Consider the following 15,730-nt stretch of genomic DNA (forward strand, 5'->3'; position numbering starts at 1 on the left):
TTGGGGGTTTATACTGACCTGCCAACGCCAAGAGACACTCAACACCCTTGCAAGGGAAGCGGCCAGAAATGGGCGAAGTATGTGACCCAAACTTTCCTTTCTGGGTTAGCTTTTCCTGTTCCGTTTGGCTGTTTCATAACTGAATGGGTAATTAGAACTATTAACCTAATCTGTTGGATCACAGACTTTCAAGGGACTTGTGATCCATGCTGTTACTATGTGCTTTTACTTAGACTCCCTGTGTGGAAGCGCCTAGCCTTGCTAGGAGCCGAAAGTTGCAAGAGCACGTTTGGGAGTGAGGTGCAACTGTAGCTCCAGGAACGTCTCTCAGGCTAGAGGTCACTCTTTTGGCTGCCTGCCTCAGGGGCCAGAGTCCTAAAAGTGAGTCTTTGTCATGGCTGTGCATCCGATTTATGTGGATAGAAGCACTGCTGGTGACTGAGGTTTTTGAGGACACAGATTGGGAATTGCAGGATCTGGTCAGATTGGAAGTGTAATGGGCTGCTGCTTTGGGTAGTACAGGGCTTCCCTTGTGGCTTAGTGGGTTAAGAATCTGCCTGCAATGCGGGAGACCTGGATTCGATCCCTGGGTTGGGAAGATCCCCCGGAGAAGGGAAAGGCTACCCACTCCAGTATTCTGGCCTGGAGAATTCTGTGGACTGTATAGTCCAGGGAGTCACAAAGAGTCGGACACGACTGAGCGACTTTGACTTCTGTTTCATCAACTATGCTAAAGCCTTTGATTATGTGGATCATAAAAAACTGTGGAAAGCTCTTAAAGAGATGGAAATACCAGACCATCTTACCTGTCTCTTGGGAAAGCTGTATGCAGGTCAAGAAGCAAATTTAGAACCCTGTATGGAACAACTGATTGGTTCAAGATTGAGAAAGGAGTATAACAGGGCTGTCTGCTCTCACCCTCTTTAACCTATATGCTGAGCACATCATGAGAAATGTTGGGCTGAGTTACCAGCTGGAATCAAGATAGGTGGGAGAACATCAACAACCTCAGATATGCAGATGATACCACTCTAATGGCAGAAAGTGAAGAAGAGCCTCTTGATGAGGGTGAAAGAGCTGACTTAAAACTAAACATTAAAAAACTAAGATCATGTCATCTGGTCCCGTTGCTGCTGCTGCTGCTAAGTCACTTCAGTCGTGTCTGACTCTGTGCGACCCCATAGATGGCAGCCCATTGGGCTCCCCTGTCCCTGGGATTCTCCAGGCAAGAGTACTGGAGTGGGGTGCCATTGTCTTCTCCGTCTGGCCCCATTACTTCATGGCAAATAGAGGGAGAGAAGGTGGAAGTACTGACAGATTTCCTTTTCTTGGGCTCTAAAATCACTGCAGATGGTGATTACAGCCATGAAATCAGAAGATGATTGCTCTGGCAGGAAAGCTATGACAAACCTAGACAGTGTGTTGAAAAGCAGAGACATTACTCTGACGACAAAGGTTCCTATAGTCAAGGCTATGGTCTTCCCAGTGGTCACATACAGTTGTGAAAGCTGGACTTGTAAAGAAGGCAGAATACCAAAGAATTGATGCCTTAGAACTGTGGTTCTGGAGAAGACTCCTGAAAGTCTCTTGGACAGCAAGGAGATCAAACCAGTCAATCTTAAAGGGAAATCAACCCTGAATACTTGTTGGAAGGAATGATGCTGAAGCTGAAGCTCCAGTATTTATGGTCATCTGATACAAAGAGCTGACTCATTGGAAAAGACCCTGATGCTGGGAAGGATTGAGGGCAGAAGGAGAAAAGGGCATCAGAGGATGAGATGGCTGGATGGCATCACTGATGCAATGGACATGAACTTGAGTAAACTTTGGGAGATGGTGAGGAACAGGGAGGCCTGGTGTGCTGCAGTCCACGGGGTCATAAAGATTTGGACACGGCTTGGCGACTGAACAGCAACAATTTGATACCATAGCCTTGACTCTCACTGCTTTAGTTGTCTCTTAAGATATTTAAGGCCCTTCCCTCACACTGGTTACTTGAAACCATCCTGGATTAATAGGGGGATTAGGCTGTCTTTAAAAGCTTCTACAGAATTCCCTGCAATCTAGTGGTTAGGACTCTGAACTTTAACTGTCAAGGGCTGGGGTTCATTCCCTGCTCAGGGAACTCTGATCCCACAAGCTACGTGGTGAGGCATAATATTAATAATAATATAAAAGCCTCTATTAGCACCTCAACTTCCTCTGCTAAGTCATTTCAACAGTCAGAAGGTTTTGCTTAGATATAACTTAAAACCCATTGAATTCACCAAACATCTTAATGCCAAGAACTTTCCATGTCCTAAGAAATATGTCTTTATTATAGGTGGCCACCATTTTCCTGAGTCCATCCATTCTCATGCCATTTGTCTTACAGTGATGGTGACATCACTGTAGTCATTGATAGTTATTTCACATAGAACTTGGTCATATTTTGGGGAGCAAAATATTTATTCTTGGCTGCGTCAGATCTTAGTTGCAGTGCATGGGCTCCTCGTTGCTGCACACGGGCTTCTCTGTAGTTACGGTGTGTGGGCTTTGGCATGTGGCATCTTAGTTCCCTGACCAGGGATCAAACCCCCGTCCCCTGCATTGGAAGGCTGATTCCTAACCACTGGACCATCAGGGAAGTTGCACTACTGAGGTTTAAGTCCATCTTTGATTTTAATAGGAGTCCTCCAATAAGTGTTTATGGAGCACCACGTGCACCTGCTCTTCTGACGGATTTGGGGGATACAAAGTCCCATAAAATATGGCTCCTGGCCTTATAATTCTCATCCAAGTGCAAGTGTTAGTCACTCAGGCGTTTCTGACTGTTTGCAACCCTATGGACTGTAGCCCGCCAGGATCTTCTGTCCATGGGATTCTCCAGGCAAGAATACTGGAGTGGGTTGCCATTCCCTTTCTCCAGGGAATCTTTCCAACCAAGGGATTGAACCTGGGTCTCCTGCATTGCAGGCAGATTCTTTACCGTCTGAGTCACCAGGGAATAAGTTCTTTTTAAAAAATTTTTGTTGACGTGTAGTTGATTTACAATATTAATTTCTGCTGTACAGCAAAGTGACTCAGTTATTCTTTTTCAGATTCTTTTCCATTATGGTTTATTACAGGACATTGAGTATAGTTCCCTGTGTCACAGTAGGGCCTTGTTGTTTATCCATTCTATATGTAATAGTTTGCATCTGCCAGTCCCAAACTCCCAATCCTTCCCTCCACCTCTTCCCCCTATGCCCTGGCAAACACAAGTCTGTTCTCTATAACTGTGATTCAGTTCTGTAGATATGTTCATTTGTGTTGTATTTTATTTTTTTGGTTGCATGGTGCAGTATGCAAGATTAGTTCAACCAGGAATTGAACCCATGCCCCTGTCAGTAGAAGCACAGAGTTTCAATCACTGGCCCGCCAGGAAAGCCCCTATTTGTGTCATATTTTAGATTCCACATATAGGTGATACCATATGGTATGTCTTTCTTTTTGACTTACTTCATTTAGTATGATAATCTCTAGATCCATTTTACAAGTTCTTTGAATCACTTTTATAATGAGTCAGTAGTTCTTACTGGGTAGCTGTGGTCCACAGAAATTTAGAAAAAGAAATCTAGTTCAACAACTGAAAACAGTATTATTGTGGAAGAACCCGTTAGGCATGCTCTTTAGAGGAATCTATATCTAGTACTTGCTGGCTCCGTTTAAGTTCTCTCTTCATTATTGCAACAGCTTTTTTACTAGGTTTTGCAGCTTTTAATTTTCTTTCCACCTGTTTGATAACAGTTTCTTTAAAAAACACTACTGAGATTCTACTTGTTTTAAAACTTCACATGGTTCCTTCCCTGCCATCCACAGTATCAGGTTCAGACTCCTTGCTGCTGGATTGTGAGGCAGCCGGTCTGGCCTGGATCTACTTTCTAGCCTCCTTTTAGTCCCTTTATTTCCCAGTGACCACTGAGCTGGGCATACTGAACTGTGAGGTCCCAGTGTGTGAAACTGCTGTTTTTATGTATAAAAAGCGGCCTAATACCTGAAATCTCACAAGGTTCAGGTTCACACGTGCCCTTCCTGTACAGTATTGTGCTTTCACACCTCTTTTCTGATGAGGACGTCCTCACTTACTTCATTTGACAGACTCCCACTCCCACTTAAGACCCCCGGCAAGTGTCCCCTTTCTGTGAGGCTCCCAGTGGAACCAGTGCCCCTACCCAAGGCTCTCATGGCTCTCTCTTCTCACCAGGTGGCCCGGTGGCTCCTGAGAGATGTGGCTCTGTCTTGTCTGGCCTGGGAACACCCGAGGACAGGGATCACAGCACACAGAACTCTGTCCTGCATAGTCCCAGTACTCAGTGTTAGTGAATGTTGAAGGAATAACTGTTTCTTTCATGAACTGACTAATATACAGGAATAAAAAGCCACTCATATTCATGTTTTTAAAATTCTGATGTCGTTTATTGGCACAAAAATTATTCAGATACAACATGGTGTCTAGACATGGCTACACTTTATACTTTGTGCATTTCATGTAAGATTTCTTTTGCTCCTACTTCCCGACATGTACTAGACCTTCCCTCTCTGTGTCAGCACCTCCACGACAGCATTTCCGTATTCCAAGGCCTTGCTCCAAACGGAGGGCATTCAGACCTCACTGAAGACATCCCAGAACCAGGCCAGGAAGGCAAGTGTGGGCCTCCTCCTGCACTGTGATCCCCTCTGTGCACCTGCCCAGCCGAGGCTGCCCGGCGATCTGAACAGACTCTCCTCTGAGTGGCTCGGGTCTTGGCTTGAAGTGTATATGTCGCAGTGTGGTGGGTGAGGCAGAAGGTTGACCTTTCCCACCCATTTTGGCCCATCTTGCGAGGGTTGTTGCTGCGTCCACGGACCAGTGAGGTAATGAGATGGGTGAAGGCGATGAAGTCAGCTTCTCCGCGTCTTTACAATCCAGAGTCCTAATCCGTGTCCTCCACGACCTGAGGCTTCGTGACTGCGCTGAGTTTGCTGTGTCCATGTTGAGAGGAACGACTAGGCCATTCTCTTGTCAGCAAACACTTCTGAGTTCTTTTGTGAGTTAAGTCAAAACCCGTATTTCTAAAGTTATAGATCTTCTGTTCCCCAAAATCAAGGGCTTGATTTCTGAAGTATTACTGTGTTTACTGTCCTGGGAACCAAATCAAGCCTTGTGTTTCCGACAATATATTCTTTAACAGCAGCTAGAAAGTTGGTTCAAACCAACTTATAATATACAGTAGTTCTTTTCATTTACATTTCAGAGCTGAACTTTCTGACCATGGTTTCAGTTTAGTGGAAGCAGATACCAAAGTACAAAAGCCTCAAGAGAAGTGCTGTGGGCATGTCTGTGCCTCCAGTTACCAGAAAGGACACCTAACGAGACAGGGAGAAAAGGAATATTTTAATAATCTGGGCTTCTTCAAAGCTTTACGCAGATACACTGAGAATGGAAACAGCAAGGTCTGCCCACCCCCGGGACCCTCCTTGAGATCTCCCACAGCTAATTGTGCAGGACAGGTGTTATCGTTTCCAGCCCAGGCCAGACGCCTGCTGTGGTCCCACAAGGACACCTCCCTGTCACCCTCTCTAGTTTCTACCTTCAAGCATGCCTCAGGCAATTAATCAAAGCAGACCCCAGAATGGTCCTTGAGGTTACAATCACAGATGATAAATCTGTCTTTTCATCTCCTTCTCTGTTACCCCTCTGGCTGCTTCTCCTTTGCCCTTCCTGTATCTCTGAATTGACAGCAAAAACCCCAAAAGAACACCCCCACTCCTCAAATAAGGGGGCCTCACCTATTCGTCTAAGTCAATTTAACATGTCATTTTAATTCACTTTGGTGTTTGCCTTCCAAATACACATCCATATGTCTCCATTTTCTCCTTTTTAGAACAATGAGCACATCCAGTGAATATAAACTTTTGAAGAGACTTGAGACACAGTTTCCCTATATGGATACCCAATTTCGCTGTATGGATCCCCCCCCCCCCCCCCCCCCCCCCCCGCCAACATCTTTTTTTGCAACTCTAGCTTTGGGGCACAGGGTAGGGGCCTGATTGCTTATTTGAACAGAGGTGCTCACCAGCCAATGTAGCACTGGCAGAGGTTTTCATGGGATGTCGCTTGTTTGATGAGCAGCTCGACTTGTGTTGGGACATCCAGGGTTTCGTCATGAGAGAAGTCCCGACCTAGGACATGAGGAACAAAAGCGTCCAGTGTGCACCAGGTCCCAACCACCCAGCTCCACCGTCCCCCAGCCAGGATCAACTGTCCACACAGCCTGAATCAGCTCCCCCTCATAAGTGAATATAAATGCTATATAATACTTGGATTTTTAAATTCACCTCCACGTGACCCATAAACATCTAATACATACCAACACACACACTAATATATACTCGGCTCTTGGTTTACAGTAGGTAAAGTCCGACAGTGGGCAGAGTACAGGAGTGGCAAAGATCTGGCCAGTGGGCTTCTATTCCATAATCACCCTTGAGTCGGGCAAGTGGCCAAGGAGCCTCTTTCACTCCTACCAGCCTCTCCTTCCAGCCCCTTGTCCTGCAGGGCTGCCTGCTTTCATCACACACTCATAGTCTCCTGCCTTACATGGGCGCTCAGTACTGCCTGGCCAGCTCCTCTGGCTATACACCCTTCCATCTCCACCATGAAGTTCTCTCCTCTTCTCGAGCGTCCAAACCTCTCCTCTGGCTCCTCACCCTTGGCAGGGGACCTAATTTTCTCCTCTAGAGCCAACTGATTCACTAAGGGCAGAGTTCAGGGCCCTGATATGTTGGGCTATGTTCGAGGTGCCAGCTTTTGTTTAACATGGGCTCCCCCTTCTTCTTTTCCATCACCCCAGAGAGTGGGCCCTCCTCCCATTTAAGACCAAGTTCACCCGCACTGTGATCCACCACCTCCTCTTTGTCAGGAGCCTTACAATACCAACCATCCTGCCTCTCACTCACGTGTGCAAACCCTCCCTCTCATGTGCTCACTTTTCTGTAAACACGTTCCTCCTCCTGTTGAAGGAAACAGAACCGCTCATCCAACTTCTCCCTCTTCAGCTATGTCCTCTCTCCTCCCCGCACAGCCAGACTTCCTGAGAGCTTTGAAACTTGTCTCCGTTCCTTCTCTCTCTCACTTTGCATCTCTTTCACTGCTTTATTCTGGCTGCCAGGCTCATCAGAGCTCTCAGAGGGCCACCAGAGACCCGGAACCCCCCCTGATCTCTCCCCACCCCTCACGGCCCATCATCAATCCTTTGCATTTTCCTCCTAACAGCTCTCAACTCCATCTCCACTGCCACCCTTGTCTAATCAGCTGTCCAGCTGGCACTGACTGGGGCAGCTGCTTCCTTCCCTCCAGCCCCTGCTCCCCGCTCAGTCAGAGCAGCAGGATCTCACAATGCAAACCTGCCCAGCTCCCCTCCACCCCCTTAAAACTCTCCAGTGGTTTCTCACTGCCCACAAGATACAGGGTAAAAACAAGGCCCTGCGTGGTCTGGCCCTGGCCCTCTCAGAGTCCAAACACTTTGCATTATGCTCCTCTCACCCTTCTTGGGGGCAGTTTGGCCTGCCAGGCTCTCTGACGTTTTTTCCTTGCTATCCTTCCTCCTACCACAGGGTCTTTGCACATGCTGTTTCCTTTACCTGGAAGAATCTGCCCTAATTAACTCCTCTAGCAAATTTTAGCTCCTAGGTAGTTTGCTGAGGGAAGCTTTTCTGGAACTCTTGGACTTAAATTCCCGTTACTGTCATCACAGCCCTAGTCTCTCTTCCACTTAAAACAGTATTCCTCTTTAGAGTCCAAGTCCCATGAAAGCAGGGAAGATGCCTATTTTTAACCGACACTGTTTCTTCAACATCTAGAACTTGCAGGTCCTTAATGAACCAATATGCCTTAACAGAGCTTATGTGCTGGGCCTCCCACATCCCAGTTCATCCTCACCGCCTTCTGAGTGAGGTGTCACTTTCTGGCCAGAGGAAGAGACGCAGGCCTGCAGGGCCCCAGCTGTGGTGCTGGGTCTTTGGCCTCCCTGCCTCCCACCCCCAAGTCACACCATTTGGTCAACGTGACACGTCTTCTGTTCAAAAGTACACGGTGTTCCTATCCAGGCCCTCCACTCCGTACAGCTACCTGAGCACAGGTGGGCACTGAACCAAGGGGTCAGATTTGCTCTAATTTCGGCCATGATGATTAATTTTCTTGAATTTGGCTGACTCTGGATTCAACAGAACTTTACTGTTAAACTTCACTGTTAAAACGAGACTAATAACATTACTTAAAGGAAGTTCATTGGTCATTAGAGAATCAGAGAGGATCCTTCACTGATGGCCTCAGAGATAGTCCAGTTAGCAGCACAGGGTCACAGTTTCGGCACCAATACCACTGGGAACCGGGCTGAACACCCACTCAAGGAGGTTTTACGTTCCTTTTAAGTAAACACATATACACACTCACCAGTGAGCTTATCTCGAACCCTGTTAATAATTTGAATAGCTTTCTTATTTAGGGCCTCTGGTTTCACCAAACCATCTCCAACTGGAATAAACAAAAGCAGAAATAATAAGACTGGATCATCATAACAGGTTCAATGCACACCCCTGTTTTTCTCAAATATTCACTTTTGTTAAGTGTGGAGCAATTCCTCCTCTTTGTTTATCTTTGTCCTCAGAATATAACGAGAAATTCATGGGACCTTTGCTGCTCAAAGGCAGTTCTGTTGCTTCCTCTTACTGACCCTCCTCCTGGTGTTCACAGCTGCTCTTTTCTTAATGAGCTAGCTGATGCAATTCCTCAGAGGCTGGACTTACTGAAAGAATGAATAGATTCTGGCACTGTGGTCCCCGTTTTCTTATGGGCTGGTTCCCCAAGTTCCACACCATCCAAAATTTCTAGGAGGAAAAAAAATCAGCAGAAAATTCAAACACCAAGAAGCCACTGTTCCAAGGTATTAGCTCTAATTCTTCATGTATGATCTCCCTTCTAACACCTGTCCCACCTATCTCAGAGGAGAAAGGAAATAGGATGTGTTATGCTCTTTATGAATTTAACATTTTTTAGGGAGTTCCTGGGTTGTCCAGAGGTTAGGACTCAGCACTTTCACTGCTGTGGCTTGGGTTCAATCCCCGGTAAGGGAACTGAGATCCTGCAAACTGCTTGGCACAACTCCCTCACCCCCTCAAAGAAAGATTTGAAATCTGCATGAAAACATACAGCATTAATAAAATGTTCTGACATACAGAATAGGCTCACAGGTCAAAGACCTGGCCACAAAATTTGGTTGGTTGGACCCAAACTGGTCATAACATAAAGAAAACTAGCTTTCAAAGGATCACACACGTGACTGAAATGTTATTCCTTGGAGGAATATACATCAACTCTGGGGAGAAGTCCACAGGCTTTAGGCTCACCCTCTGCTGACTGTGGCCTTCAGGAGAGGTATCTACAATCAGAACTCTGAAGCTATTTATACACTGCCCTGGGACATGACAGGTCTTCAAAGAGAAGCTAGTGATGATAATACTTTAATTAATGAGTCCCTGCAACTTAACTTTTGAGGCACATACAAGCAACCAGGTCTACCACCACTGGTGCCACCAGCACAAGCTGTCCTAACTCCCCTTGGTATATCACAGGCGGCACATGGGAGTCACCCAATAATGTATTAACAAGGCAGACCCTGAGAGTTAGACCAGTGAGTGTCACATAATCTGGGTGAGACCAGTCATCCACACGAGGCCCCCAGACACTGTGGGTGATTCAGGGATTCCCAAGTCCTATCACAGTGTCCAGGGTAGAGTCCAAGCTATTCGTGGATGACATGGATCCAGGATGCCCATTTCCTGCTGAGAACACTCTCTTCCTTTCTACCCATCCAGATTCCACTCATCCAGTAAGGCTCAGCTTCAATTCTACCAGCCCACGGGCTCCCTTAACCCTCGTGGTTCAGAGTGATAGCTCCTTTCTAAGGCCTACCAGCCCCTGGTTCCCAACCAAACCACATGGCAGCTGCCTACCCAGTGTAGTGTGCCTCTCTGTTATTCCATATACACTCTGGGATTCTGTGCTTCCTCAGAGCAGTCTCAGTATGTCACACTGTTTTCATACCTCTGAATACCACTTGGCCTAGTTGGTAACCAGTTGCAAATGTTGCCTAAGTATTTGGAGAGAACGTTTAACTGTTTTATATCCCAGTGGTATTTCCAAAATATGACTGTGTAGGGTGTTGTTGAATGTGGGGGGTCAAAGGGTTGGGTTAGGGTTAAGGGGCAAAGGGAAAAGGTAAATGTGTCAAACAGCTTGACTCTAAGACGTCTGAGAGCAGGGAATACACAGAGCCCGTTCTGGCTCTCAGAGGGGTGTCATCTTCTTGTAACCCTGCTTTGTGAAGCACATTCCTGGGAACAGTGTTTCCTGTGATTTCCTAGCTGCTTAGGCAGCAGTGTGTGTACATTTCCGCTGCTTCCATCTTCCCATTCCTGAGCTATTCCCAAAGCTTTAGAATTAAGGTAACATAGTAATCATCCCAGACACCATTAAAGGGCATGCTAAAGACGGGCTAATGTTTAGACATACTTTAAAAAAAAATTTTTTTTTAAATTCATTTGACTCTGCTGGGTCTTAGTTGCAGCACATGGAATCTTTGATCTTAATTGTGACATATGGAATCTAGTTCCTGGGATCGAACCCAGGTCCCCTACATTGGGAGTGTGGAGTCTTACCCACTGGACCACCAGGGAAGTCCAATTCAGACATACTTTTAACTGACTGTGTTTTTACATATAGGTTAAGATTGGATAGTGTGATCAAAATTTCTGAGCTCTAGGTACCCACTTCTTCCTGAGAGGCATTAAATAAAAAATACATTAGATGCTTATTACTTAAGTCATGCCTTCTAAAGGCAGTGACAAGGCTTGCCCTATTCTAGAAATACCCTGGACAAAAGGAGGACAGAGTCTGCAGCACTCACCTACTGACTGGCCAGCAGAGTAGGAATCTGTCCTTGTCCGTGATCGCTTGTTACCTTTGGTATTTGCTAGGGAAAGAAAGAAAAGGAGGGTTAAAAAGCGCTTCAAACTTTGATTTGAAAAAAACTTGGCTGATACACTTTCCCTTAAGTATAAAAATATAATTTTCCCAAAAGCCATAACTAAGAGAAATCAAAAAACATAACACTCAGGAGTAAATGGGTGGATGTTCACAAGGCATCTGATCCTGAGGGGCATTTTATATGGCTGAGTGGGATTCAGATGATGTAAACTGGATAACAAGTGAGTGTGTGACAACTGCAGTGGAGAAGACGCCTCTGATTAGTAACCGCCTTCTGAGGAGGTCGGAATAAAGAGCAGACTAAGACACTGTTGAGATAGCACAACTGTTTGCAAATCCTGTAAAAATTCCATTTGCTATTCAACATGAAACCTAACAAAAGTCACCAGACTACTTATTTATTCTGAAAAATTCTTCAATCAAGATCTAAACTGATGACCAGAGTTCTCCTGGTGAATAAAAATACTTGAAATTGATTTCCAGCCACTCCAGCTGCCCTGTGGAAGAGTGGTGTGGCAGCTGAGTACTGGGTCTTGGGCTGTGTGTGTGAAGGGGGGCAGGACTGAACTGGCTACGCCCACTGTGGGAGAGGGTGAGCCCCAGCACCCGGGCTCTTGCTGAGACTCACTGTCCATCAGCCTCCAGTTCAGCAAGGGGTCATAGACGAAGGCTTCCAGCACGGCCATGACGCTGTCCTTGTGCTCCCGGAGCACCTCCATCACGGTGTGGCATGTGATCCTGTAATTGCCATCGAGGCCTGTGACCTGCAGGTGGGCCAGAGCTGCTTACCACGGAAGTCACCATGCTGGTTCCCGAAGGCCTTACCACCCAGTATCACCTCAGAGGATGTGTCATCCCACTCAGAAAGAGATATGGCCATCACTGAGGGGACAGGCTGGGAATGCCTTAGAGCAGAGGGTCAGGACTGTCGTTCATATGAAACAAGGTCTGGCGTAAAGGTTGGGTAAGACTTTTAAAAACTGATCGTTTCTAACAGGATGGAAAATACCAGGAGGATACTACAGCATAAGCAGGGCATTTGGGGAGCTGGAGATCTAACAAGGAAGGAAGTCTGTCCTTGGAAAGGGGATAGAACTGTACTGGTCCCACTTCAAAGCAGCTTGTTACCAACATCCACTCACCTCCATAGCATTGGTCAGCATTCTCGTTAGTCTAAATGGAATCTTCTCTGGGAATTTCTCTCTGGTCATAGCAACCTAAGGGTAATAAAGGGAAAACCCAGGTCCACTGGTTAGACTGTCTTCCTCAGCTGGAGCCAGGTGCAGGTAGGTGGCTTTCCTTTGCATCACCAGCACTGATTTCAATTAGAGCATAGAAAGGAAGCAGCGTGAGTCTAGTTTAGTGATGGGACTTATCGCTGGAATTTAAGACAACTAAAAATTTAAAAATAAAGAGAAGGTGGGGGAGTGGAGAGGGGGAGAGAGAAAAAAGGTAAGTGTGTATCACGCCCAGGCCTTCAACCAGCATCTCCTTTTCTGAGTCCAGTAACAGCAAGAATCAAAAAGCACGTACTTCATCTGTTAGACTGATGTTCTATCACCTTGAGAGGAGAGCCAGGGATAAGAATTCGGCATTTGGGCTTTTAAGTTTGCCTAAGTGGTCGGAGTGGGGTAGAAGGTGGTCCTCTGGGTTCTGGAACATGTGCTCACCTCAAAGCAGTCCCCAAAGTCAATGTGTAGGATCTTTCCACTCAGCCGGTCCAGCATCAGGTTGGATGGGTGTCTGAGAAACGAGAGAACAGCTTGGATGAACAGATCCCCAAGTCTGTGAGACTCTAGGCCAGGGGTTGGTAAATGACAGCACTCAGGCCAAAGCTAGCACTCCACCCCCAACTTTTGCAAATTATTTTTATTGGAACACAGTCATGCTCATTTGTTCATGCATTGTTTTGGGCTGCTTTTGTGCTACAGCAGCAGAGATGAGTACTTGTGATGAAGACTGTAAGACCAGAGAAGACTAAGATATTTACTATTTGGCCCTTTACAGAAAGAGTTTGCTGACCCCTGCTTTAGGGCTCAAATGAGAATTGATCTGTGTGAATCACAAGTTGCCCCATGATACCAAGACAGTTTGTTTTCCCAAGGTCTTTGGTCACAGGATAAATGGTTATAGGTTTCTGGCAGTGCTGGCATCTCAGAGTGACAAGGCTCTTTGAGATGGGCTCTCATCTCCCTGAGTCCCTGAGCCCCTCCAGGCAGGAGCATCTGGGTGTTCTGGACAAGTGCTCTACTAAGTTTTTTAAAAACAGGAATTTATTATTTTTGTGGGATTAAATGTTTCTACTCTCAAATAAGTGCATGAGAATGATCCCAGAAGAAAAATTGTAGACATCAGAATATTATCATTTTTTAAAATTTCTGAACATTTCTAAATGACTTTTGCAGTCAATACATTTGGATGAAATTTAATATGTAGAACTATCAGAGGGATCTACTTTGGTTGGTTTCAATTATAGAAATAGGATTACTTATCTTAGCATAGTGACGATTGATAAATGTTTATTGAATCAATAAAATCAACTGGATTTCATGTGGTTTTTAATACATTAAACCAACCTGTGGAGAAAGCACCCTTGAACTATGGTTTTTCTTCTCCTTAGTTTGACGTGCTGTTTTGATGGCATGGACAATAATAGGGGACTAAGGTTGATGCTGCAAAAAATGCCTAAAGTACAAAATATAAACATGTACCAAACAGTCATAAGGCTCACTGGAAAACAAAATGAAATCATCCAAGAAAACTATATAATGGAGAAAGAAGATTCAAAGAAACAAATTCACTCACCTATCACCCAGGCCCAAAATATACCCAACCATAGACATGACTGCTAAAGAGCGGGTATAATTGGTTCTTCGATCAAACCACACCTAGAACACAGAAGCACATGTGAACCGAGGCTCTGAAAACTAACTGGTTTTCAACACAATTATACCCTAATCAGTTGTTTGCTTACAGTCCAACAATAACCAGTTAGAATGTATAAGGGAACAAAAATCATTCATAATTACAAAATTAATAAACTCTGCTCAGAGTAAACTTAATTGAAAATGTGTAGAACTTAGATCACTAAGTAAATTAAACTTTGCTTAGAAATACAGAGACTAGAGTAAATGAAAATATCCATTTAAGGATATCCACTTAAGATTGAAAAGATGTAATATCCTTCCAGATTGTTTAATACATTTAATATAATTTCAATAAAAGTTCATTGGCACTTTCTTGGGAATCTTGACAAAATGATCCTAAAATTTACCTGGAAAAAAATTAAATGTAAATAACTAGTGAGAAAAGACTTGAATTAACAGTGGGATACTTGAGGATAAATAGGCAGAAAGATCAATGATATAGAAATTCTAGAAAGAAATTCAAGGGCATATAAGAATTTAGTATATAATAAAAGTTGACTCTGTTAACAGTGGTGAGAGAATGGATCATTTGGTAATACTGTGTGTGTGCTAAGTCACTCCAGTAGTGTCTGGCTCTTTGTGACCCCATGGACTGTAGCCCGCCAGGCTCCTCTGTCTATGGGATTCTTCAGGCAAGAATACTAGAGAGGGTTGCCCTGCCCTCCTCTAGGGGATCTTTCCGACACAGGGATTGAATATGTGTCTCTTACATCTCCTGTACTGGCAGGCAGGTTCTTTACCACTAGCACCACCTGGGAAGCCCCTGGTAATACTGTCATGTTGGTTAATCACCTTAAAAAATAAAATCTATACCCTAACTTTAAATTCCAACTTGGGTTAAGGATTTAAGTGTAAAAACAAATCATATAATTAGTACAAGAAAATCTTGAGGTGGAGAGAGCCTTTCTAACTATAAAGTCAAAGAAACTTTAAAGAAAGGATTAAAAAAAATCTATTAACTTCTAACATTTAAAATTGTACATCAGGTGGGAGAGGGGATCGGGATGGGGAATACATGTAACTCCATGGCTGATTCATGTCAATGTATCACAAAATCCACTGCAATGTTGTGAAGTAATTAGCTGCCAACTAATAAAAATAAATGAAAAAAAAAACAACAAAACAACAACAACAAAATAAAATTGTACATCAAAACCAAAACAAAAACTTCAAACCTAGAAACATACTATTAAAAGAAATGGAAAACCAGATAAATAGGAAATAATATATATGAAAACGATTTAACAGCCTTAATAAAATACTATTGTAAGCAATGGTTGAAACATGAAACTAACTACAGATAGACTGCGTGGCTCAGCCATTCGGTTTCTGCTCTAAAAGACTAGACATCACCCATGGCTAATCGTCACAGGCCACGTCCACCAGGGGCACCGGGGCAAACAAGCCATTCCTGGCAAGAGGGGAGGCTGCGGGCAGGGGCGCCATACCTCAGAGCTGGGGCTCTTCAGCCACAGCAGTTTGGCCAGGTCATCCCCAGCTGTGTTGTTGACGGCGTGCTCAAACACCTCGACCTTCTGCATCAGAGTTAGGTGGTCATAGTCTGGAGCCATCTGCACCAAGACACAAGTGCTGTGAAAGAGGAGCCCGAGACGAGCAACTCACAGCCTGGGAGAAACAAAGCTCTGAGGCCAGGCAGAGAGGGGCTCTGATTTCACCACTGCCACCGAAAGGAGAAGGGGAATAAGGAGAAGCAGTGGCCACTCTAACCCGAGGACCACAGGAGGGGCCAGGGCAC

At 45.0% G+C, this 15,730-nt stretch overlaps 1 protein-coding gene and 1 long non-coding RNA gene across 2 annotated transcripts in view; one reads left to right on the plus strand and one right to left on the minus strand.

Annotated features, from left to right (window-relative positions):
- LOC139037491 (uncharacterized) overlaps nucleotides 1-4,413 on the plus strand; it is a 6,767-nt gene extending 2,354 nt beyond the window's left edge. Inside the window, exon 2 of the long non-coding RNA XR_011490350.1 lies at nucleotides 4,226-4,413. This is a non-coding gene — a long non-coding RNA (uncharacterized lncRNA). The remainder of the gene's footprint in view (nucleotides 1-4,225) is intronic.
- Nucleotides 4,414-15,730, minus strand: part of MTOR (mechanistic target of rapamycin kinase) — a 119,009-nt gene continuing 107,692 nt past the window's right edge. The window contains exons 49-58 of the mRNA XM_070474281.1: nucleotides 15,423-15,545; nucleotides 13,853-13,935; nucleotides 12,718-12,790; nucleotides 12,190-12,264; nucleotides 11,676-11,811; nucleotides 10,968-11,033; nucleotides 8,809-8,889; nucleotides 8,456-8,536; nucleotides 6,078-6,183; nucleotides 4,414-5,367 (exon numbers count right to left, since the gene is read on the minus strand). Coding sequence (XP_070330382.1) covers nucleotides 5,352-5,367; nucleotides 6,078-6,183; nucleotides 8,456-8,536; nucleotides 8,809-8,889; nucleotides 10,968-11,033; nucleotides 11,676-11,811; nucleotides 12,190-12,264; nucleotides 12,718-12,790; nucleotides 13,853-13,935; nucleotides 15,423-15,545 — 840 coding nt within the window. The 3' untranslated portion in view covers nucleotides 4,414-5,351. The remainder of the gene's footprint in view (nucleotides 5,368-6,077; nucleotides 6,184-8,455; nucleotides 8,537-8,808; nucleotides 8,890-10,967; nucleotides 11,034-11,675; nucleotides 11,812-12,189; nucleotides 12,265-12,717; nucleotides 12,791-13,852; nucleotides 13,936-15,422; nucleotides 15,546-15,730) is intronic.

Source organism: Odocoileus virginianus, chromosome 11 (assembly GCF_023699985.2).
Source record: "Odocoileus virginianus isolate 20LAN1187 ecotype Illinois chromosome 11, Ovbor_1.2, whole genome shotgun sequence".
Taxonomy (NCBI): domain Eukaryota; kingdom Metazoa; phylum Chordata; class Mammalia; order Artiodactyla; family Cervidae; genus Odocoileus; species Odocoileus virginianus.